The sequence below is a fragment of the Mytilus trossulus genome, chromosome 6 (assembly GCF_036588685.1).
Source record: "Mytilus trossulus isolate FHL-02 chromosome 6, PNRI_Mtr1.1.1.hap1, whole genome shotgun sequence".
Taxonomy (NCBI): Eukaryota; Metazoa; Mollusca; class Bivalvia; order Mytilida; family Mytilidae; genus Mytilus; species Mytilus trossulus.
The window spans coordinates 78689058-78698534 of record NC_086378.1 but is presented as its reverse complement, the minus strand read 5'-3'; the positions used below and the strand labels follow the sequence as shown (position 1 = coordinate 78698534).

The 9477-nt window shown below is 31.1% G+C and overlaps 1 protein-coding gene across 1 annotated transcript; it reads left to right on the top strand.

The window, feature by feature from the left end:
* Positions 1 to 2996: 2996 nt before the first annotated feature.
* Positions 2997 to 7586, top strand: LOC134721935 (transmembrane protein 218-like). Its single transcript, XM_063585252.1, has 3 exons — positions 2997 to 3170; positions 6439 to 6541; positions 7223 to 7586. The coding sequence occupies exons 1-3, from the start codon at positions 3064 to 3066 to the stop codon at positions 7358 to 7360; spliced, it is 348 nt and encodes a 115-aa protein (XP_063441322.1). The 5' UTR covers positions 2997 to 3063; the 3' UTR covers positions 7361 to 7586.
* The last annotated feature ends 1891 nt before the right edge of the window (positions 7587 to 9477 follow it).

Below are 9477 nucleotides of genomic sequence, written 5' to 3'. Positions count from 1 at the left end.
ATTAAAATTAATGCTGCTTTCATCTGTTAGAAATATCAATGAATATATGAATGGTTTATTATAGTGCAACCTGTGGATATCATACATATTAGTAAAATATAACATTACAGCCAGCCAAATAGGCTTAAATGATGCGATGACAAATTAAAACTCAATTTAAAAAAAAAGATAACTAGTAGTAGAGACTTTCAACATAAATTCATGATATATAAAGCTGGTGAGACGTACATATTTCAGCGTGTGCACTTTAGTTTAATTAAATGGGCACTAGCTGTCAAATTCCTGTTCACCAATTTCAATCAAATTCTCATATTTGATTCATAACAATGTAAAACATTTATGCAAACTACTAAAAGTCTAAAATAAACACTCAACAGGACACGGGCGTGAAAATACGTAGCTTCGTTTCGTGTGTAATTTAGTCTATACACCATCTAATTAAAAATCGAGTTGACCTCTAAAAAAAGTCATCCTATGACCATATAAGCGATGTAAACATAGATATAGATATAAAAAGATTAAGCAAACTCGTGTTGTTAGATTTTTCTAGGTCTGTTCAATTTTATATTATAGATGAACAATAATTGTTTGTCATCGTTTTTACCTGAATAAGAATGTTTTTTTTTGTGTGGATCGAATCAGTCAATCGAATAATTTACCTTAGTTTCACTTTCAATGTTCACATTCTTTTTCTTTAAATACATCCACACATACAATTCACGTGTTACCCATCTCAAGCGAAGAGGTTGATTGGAGTTCACATGAAAACGGGTTCAATGATGTCGAATTATTCACTTGCAAGTGAATAATTCATAATCAATGTTTTTTAGCTTATTTTGACAAAATTGAGCCATACTGGCTGCTAAAAGCGAATTTTATTTTACTTATTGCATTTCATTAATGATTGAGCAAAAATATATATATTTTTTTTCAATTTATCTCGTAGCTAGTGTTCCTTTAAAATATATGTTTCAATTTTTTTATTTTCATTCTATTTGTTTTTCTTAGATTGTATTGCTATATGCAGTTAATTGTCTCCCCTGACTGGTTCACATTGTACATTTTTCATTTCTTGGCCTTATACATAGGTACAGTAGGGTTTATTCATTGTCTTACAGTGACTTTTAATTTCATACAGCCACATCAATTGAGCTCTGGTAGGTGGTTGACTCATTAGCAATCATGAGCCGTCTTCTTTGTTTGTTAGATTCAGAGAAAGTAATAAAAGTACTCAAGACAATTTGGAAATTTTAAGTGAAGAGGAGGAAATTTTTACTTCCGAAATACAGATCTATCTAATTTCCGCCAATATCTTCTTGTAAGTCTCTATCAACATGATCAAGGAAACGCAAGCCCTTGGAATTTCGTATTAACCTTGATATATTTACTCCCTATTTAGGAGGCGTGAATAAGTATGTTATTGCGTCAATACGTCGAGGTCATAAACACCACAATGATATTCAAATTTGATAAAAAATAAGTCAGATGAACTATATAAACTTCATATCTTTATACTCAACAAATATCACCTGCCGCTTCACAGACTTTTTTTTCCAAATAAGAACAGTTTTTATCATGTTCAGATTTCAGAAAATGTTAAGCTCTTAAAAAAACGTAAAATAAAAAGAAATACCGAACTCCAAGGAAAATTCAAGACAAGTCCCTTGCCAAATGGGAAAATGAATAGCTCCAACACACCAAACGAAATAAAAACAACTGTCATAATATTCGGACTTGTGACAGGCACCTCCTTATGTAGAAAATGGTGGATTTAACCTGCTTTTATAGCTAGCGATTCGCATAGTGAATAGACTAATAAAAAACAATAGACCTTTCCTATAAATTGTTGTAATGTCGTATTGAAAAGACAAAATCGATATAGATATACTCTGGCACATATATGGGCCCTATTGTTAGATATAATGTTCCCAGATGATCTATTAGAATATCAGGGATAAGACTTATTATAGTTCGTATACAAATCCTTTACGAATAATATTAACACACAAAAAATAAAAAGGGGGTTCATGTTTCAGGGCTTTGACGGCGACAAGATTTATATCTGACTATATATTATTAAAAGGAAGTGGCTATTTTCAAATTCTGTGATTTTGTTATTTTGCTGTTTCTTTATGAAGAGTGAAATTGAATTTTTACTTTTAAAAGGGAAAGTACTATAAAATTATATATATATATATATATGAAAGTGTGCACTGTAAATATTAAAGATTCATATACTAGTAATTACTTGTATACCAGTAGTTCAATAAGAAAACAGCTACTATAGTACTTGAGACCGTGACATATAATCGTTTTTAAACATTTATTAGTCAAAGTTTAAATACTACATGTATAATATAGCTATTAAAAATTTATGACAAGAAAAAAAAAGAAAATAAAATAGCATTCATTTGTTGCAATGAATTCATATAAATTATTTGATTTTTTTTTTTAATTCATGATTGTGTATTTCCATAAAAGTCAAAGTTACATTTATTTTTTTTAATTTTTTTTTCAATTCATTTCAATCATGTTCTATTTATTTACTATTTTACTGAGAGGTTTTTAACAAAACAACAAGAAGTTACTTCATTGTATTCTTCGCAATCTGTTTATATAACCTCTTTAAAATATATTCTTTTTATCACATATCAGTTTTTACGTCATACTTAATTTTGTCATTTCTATTTTTAAAAGATATGTTTTTTTAATTACTTGTTTTAATTTTTTAAAGATGTGAATTATCCGGATAGTTTTAACACACTGTCAGGCACTTGTTTCTGTCAATGTGGGGTTTACTATCCAAACCAGTACAAAAAAAGATATTTTAATCAGAGCCGACAAAATAGCCACTACCTCATTTAAAAAATGCTTTTTATCATGATTTTTTTTATAAGTTTGAATATCCCGCTGAAAAATATTTGCGATAACTAACAACCAATCGATATCTAACTGACATCGACCAATGATAGTAAGCCTTACAAACGTAACATGGAATTGTTGTAAACAAGATGTTGTGACTTGTCAAGCAAAAATACTATAACCTAAACTCTAGACAGAAAAATGGCTACAGTGCTCGGTGTTGGGCCAGGATTGTTTACTTTAGCATTGATATGGTCAATTTGTCTTTTGCTCTGTTTGCTTCTCTCAAGAGCGGAAGGGGCGATTGCGTAAGTTACAGGAAAAAATATTCCAACACTGGCAACAGATAAATGTTTGGGGGGGGGGGGGGATCCTCATAAAAGAATGAATATTTTCAGTGGTTAAAAGACATAGGTTTCAAGATATTTCCTGTCATACATGGTTCAAACATTCAGTTGAACCAAGGATTTGTATAGTAATTAAGTTTACTTTCTAATATGAGGTAGGAGCTACCTTAAATGCCAGCTTTATACCAATACTGTATGTCATATACTCCTAAACATTGATTGTTGATTGCTTTAATGTCCAGTGGCAAATATGTCATGCATGTTCAGGATGAATATTCTACACAAAAAACTCAGAATTTCTAAAGGTTGCAGGATACATGTGTTTCTGCTATTATTAAAATGTGCTGACAAAAAATAGGTTAGGTAGCTATATATTGGTAGGCAATATCATTTTATGTTACAAACATTTTTTAAATGTTTTTTTACTACCAATCTGTCCTGCTTCAACATAGTCCAAATAACGTCTGAAAGGTTATTATATTTTTTTCTTTAATGCCGCAGGAAGGTGTCGCTTTTATGTCGAATGCAGCCCAATGTTGATCCGTCCCATATTTAAAGTCGATCCAGCCCCAATAAAAAATATATTTATAAGGAATAAAAATAAAGATATATTATTTGTAATATATCATGTATATTGACTATATTTGATATTACAAAAAAAATGCCAAGTGTTATAGAAGCCTCTTATTGTTACCCATACCTGTCAACTCACCCGTTTTTTGCGGGTGACACCCGTTATTTTCACCTCTCACCCGGGAGTTTTTCTTTACCCGGCGGGTCCCGGGAATTTCTAACATTACCCGTTTCACCCAGATTTCTGACCGGAATTGTTTCCGGTATTTAGAAGTAATACGACCTTCGGTTTTATCGGTCTTTTTCAATGTAACCAATAGTCAAAATGTAGGACTGTTTACCTGAGCTACGTAACGATATTTTCAACAAGCTACAAGATGAGTTCAGTGACTATCAGTTGACCCCATTAGATGAACTTCCACTTTGCACTTCCCCTGAAACTGACATTGGTACATTTTGGGGAGAAATGTCCAAGTTGCATGACATTTTTTCTTAACAAGCCAAGATTTTTTGTTTTGTCAAAAATTGCTAAAACATTACTGGTTTTGCCAAACAGCAATGCAGACAGTGAGAGGGCATTTTCTTTAGTAAAGAAAATAGCTACAGAGTTTAGGGCTGATCTTAATAAGGATACACTGTGTGCTCTTCTTTCTTGTAAAATGAATACACATTTGCATTGCTATGAACTGAAACCAAGTGCAGTTCTTTTAAAGAATGCCAAGTCTGCTACTATGCCTATGGAATATAACAATAGTCTGAAATAAACTTGTATACATGTTCTAACTGTTTCATATACATATTGACTATATAAATTATATGTAAACATATTTTTGTTCTTCAATTGAGCCCGCAAAATGTCGTACGCGTTATGACCTGAGATTTTTTTTCTCAATGCAGGTCATGACCTGACTTTTCATTTTCAGAGGTTGACAGGTATGTGTTACCTGAAAAAAATACAATCACATGTACATGCACAACCATTTTTGTATCGACTTAAAATATTTCATCTTCTGGTACTCCAAATATATTCATACTTACCTGGTTGTCATCCATCATTGATACTTTTTACAAATGCTAATTATACTAAATAAAGTCTAAACATGTAGTTTATTCGTTATCATTTATTATGAGGACGGATCAACATGGGGCTGGATTGGTTTGGGGCAGGAACAACCGTATACCAAGGTGTCAAAGCAAAAATTTAAAATAGACTTCCAAGACATCATAATTATTTGGACTAACTTTAACACTGCTTGTTCCAAAATGTCATAAAAAGTGTTTGAGAAGGCACTAAAAATTAAGATAGGTTATAAGGTAAGCGGAAATGACATTTATAATTTCAAAAAGTAGTAATGTAGGAAATACTGAAATAAAATTTTGTACCAGTAAATATCTTAAAGGCTATTCAAGTATTTCAAGAAAAGGGTACTTTTTAAGACAGCTTATTCATATAATACCTGTTGACTTAGGATCCCAAAATGGATTTGATTGAACTGTTTAGTGCAATGTGCCTAATTATATTGTTTGTCCTAAAAACATCAATATGAACAAGGTCCATTGGAAAATTGAGATTTTATAAACAAAACACAGAGTTATTGCTCTTGATGAAAATTATTCATCCATTTTTTTCAACTTTTATATTTTTTTTATTAATTATTAATAACATACTGCTTTTTCAGTCATCATGGTTAAATATTTTATTTAAAGTTAGTTTTATTGCCATATGGGTCAAAATCTTTAATTGTTTTTACAAAGGCGGTAATGGTAACGTTTTTTCCTGTAGCTCAGTCCATATCGTTAACTTGGATATGTATGATAGCTTGTTTCGAAGCTGTGACATTTTCACATATGTGGTTAAATTTTCGGGGTACGAAGTGAGATTACTTTTTCCGTAAATTAGCAAACCCTGAACATCCTGTTGTGATGCGGCTCCTTGTGGTAAAATATCCCCTTTTTAACACAATAAGTTCTTTGAAAATTTAATACTTTGAACACATTCAATAGCTCCATAGTTTTTACACATTTATTCTATGTTCCTCTACTTTCCTAATCACCACAAATAATTAATTTCAGTCATTTGCTAAAAATAGAAACATGTCCAATATCACTACACAGAGATTTTTTCTTTACACGTGACTTTTGAGTTCCTCATTTCAAGGCGCATTATGGATGTTGTCCCATATAAACTTTACAGTTTGTGACATATAACAACAACAAAAACAAATAAAGACAATAACTAAGTAACTCAATATATATACACAAATTCAGGTAAATATTAAAGGGTCCCCTGTCCTCAGTTCCATTGACTTTTTTTTATAAAGGATCCTAGTTTATTCACTTGTGTTGTTGTTGATGGGTTAAGTATATATATAACTTTGTCATTGTCAGTGAGATTAGCAAAACAATTACTTTCTCTGTTAATGCAATTAAAATATGTTAATCTAATATTTGAATTATGAGAACAATTTATTAAGAAATGTTTCTCATCATCTAGTACTTGCATTTTTTGCAAAGTTTCTCTTGGCAAGGAATTTTAAAATGCCTTCCTTTTTCAATATTGAAAATGGATTTAATTATGTCTATCTCTTACCCCTATGTTGTACAGTTGTAGGTGTCTTTAAATTATAATTTGATATAATAAATTTATTTTTTGTAGATATGCTGGAATAGGATCTGTTTTATTTGCTGGATTGATAACTGTTATATTAGTGGTATTACCAAGAGAACCTAAAGTACCTACCATAGAAGAATCTGTCACTGTAAGTTAATTTATCTGTCATCCCACTGTCTATATCACTCTTTTCAGCTCTTAATATTATTCCATATCAAGGCTTTGTGACATCAAATATGTTGACCATGCATTAATAACTTTGACCCAAACGTATCAGCGAAATCATAATGTTTGAACCAACGTTGATAAGTTTAACTTATCAAATCAACTACGGATTCCTGGTGAAACTAAGAAAACACTTCCAAAAGATGCAAATACAGCCTGATAAATCGATTATCAGGTTATTTGCATATTGATATTGTAAAAAACATCGTTATGTGAAAACATGCAAACAACCTGATAATCGATATGTAGATCCTAGAGTTAGATACAGGAATAAGTTGAAATGCAATATGTGAAAATTCCAGAAAACTTTTAAATACAAAAATGTGAGCTTGATGTTAGATTAATTTCACTCAGGTATTCAATTTAAAATATTGATGTTATTTCTAAGTGTAGAATCTAAGAAAATTGAATCTGAAAGTTCTGTAGACAAGATAGTACAACATTTTCGAAGTGACAATTTTACAGATATTTAATTATATGATCACACCTTCAAGGTAAATTTATATATAAGCAGATTAATTTTGCTAGTATAAAACGTGTTTTAATTTATACATATGTATAATGTATATATAGTCAATTAAAAATGTGATCTTGTTTTTTTCAGATTTTTGACTACGGAATAATATACAGATATTTAATGATAGCAGGATGTGCATTGTTTATAATAATTGGACTAGTTGCATATTTGTCAGATCACATGATGATGCCAATTTATGCTAAACCAATCAGAAGGCTACGTTAGATAATATAGTGCTAGTGCCATAGATATGAATAGAATTGACACTTTCCTTATTGGATAATAAATACAGAGACTCAGCAGGAGGAAGAATAGTGCACACGAGATATTGTTACTTGTAACTGTGATAGTTCAAATGATTTTAAATGATATTGTTTTTATGTATTTTTATACATTGTACGCATGTTATATATACTTTTGTAAGTTAATGATAGTAAAAATATAAATGATATCTATTTGAAGCCTTTAGATAAGAAAAAATAGAGTTTTTAAAGAGTTTTCATGAATCATGAAGAGAAAATCAATCCAAGAAGAAGTCAATTAATAACAAGAATGTGTCCCCAGTACACGGATACCCCACTGGCACTATCATTTTCTATGTTCAGTAGACCAGGAAATTGGGGTCAGAACTCTACTTTGACATTAAAATTAGAAAGATCATATTATAAGGAACATATATACTAAGTTTCAGGTTGATTGAACTTCATCAAAAACTACCTTGACCAAAAACTTTAACCTGAAACTGGATAGACGAACGAACGGACGCACAGACCAGAAAACATAATGCCCCTCTACTATCGTAGGTGGGGCATAATCATGGTTTATCTTTGTAGTTTAGTCTTTTTGGTCATTTTTTATGTCCCATTTGTGGACATTATGTTTTCTGGTCTATGCATTTGTTGGTCTGTCCTGCTTTAAGTTCAAGTTTTTGGTTGAGATAGTTGTTGATGAAGTTAAAGTCCAATCAACTTGAAACTTAGTACACTTGTCCCCTATGATATGATCTTTCTATTTGAATGCCAAATCATAGGTTTTTTCCCAAATAACAAGAGTGCACACACTGAAATGTCTTGCATTCTTTACTTATCATTGATATTATGTTGATAGTCCTAAATATAAAGCTTTACTACGAATATCACATAAACTTAACATGATCTAAGAAAATGAGGTCAAAGTCATATTAACCAAACAAGAAATACATTAAAAAGACCAAAACTCAAAAATTTAACTTTGACCACTGATTTACTGTGAAAATGAGATCAAGGTCAGAAGATACCTGCCAGTTAGACATGTATATCTTACAGTCATCCCATACACCAAATAAACTAAACCAATTGATTTAGTATCAGAGATATGGACTTGACCACCAAACCTTAACATTGTTCACTTATCCATGAAATGAGGATCGAGGATCAAGTGAAAACTGTCTGACAGACCATGCAAGGTACGCACATACCAAATATAGTTCTCTTATAACTCATAGTAAGAAAAGAAATTTACTTTACAAAAAAATCTTAACTTTTTTCAAGTAGTTACTGAACAATGAAAATGAGGTCAAGGTCAATTGACTTGTGACAGACAGAAACTTCATAGCATAAGGCATCTACATACAAAGTATGAGGCATATGTCTTCCACCTTCTAAAATATAAAGCTTTGAAGAAATTAGCTAACACCGCTGCTAGATCAGTCATCACTATCCCTATGTTGAGCTTTCTGCAACAAAAAGTCGTAGGATAGACAAAATCCAACTTTATAGTTAATAAAAGAACAGAGTTCAAAAGTTCCCGCATTGAAACTTATTTATTATTCAGAAGGCATAACTCTGTTGTAAAAGTCGATCGTCCACCTTTTTAGAACAATGCCTGGTATTTCCATGTCACTGCAAAGAGGGACAATAAAGAGTAAGGGGCAGTTAATAATAATTAGGTTCAAACATTATATAAAGATATCCTATTTGTGTCAATTTTATGGTTAAAATTTCAAAAGATTTGGTATTATCATACAAAATAAAATTTCTGAAGGACTTACAAAAAATTAACCAACAAAACATGAGAATGAGGATAAGGTAAAATTATCACTGTAGATGGATATACACCTTACAATAGAAATAAGAGTGCACACACTGAAGGTCTCCCTTTCTTTATTTACCAATAATTTTAGGTTGATAGTCCTAAATGTAAAGCTTTGCTTCAAGCATCACACAAACTTAATATGATCCAAGAAAATGAGGTCAAGGTCAGATAAATCAAACGAGAAATACATGTTCATCTCACAATCATTCAATACACCAAATATAGTTGACCCTTTGCTGCTAGGTCCTAAGAAACAGACTTAACAAGGA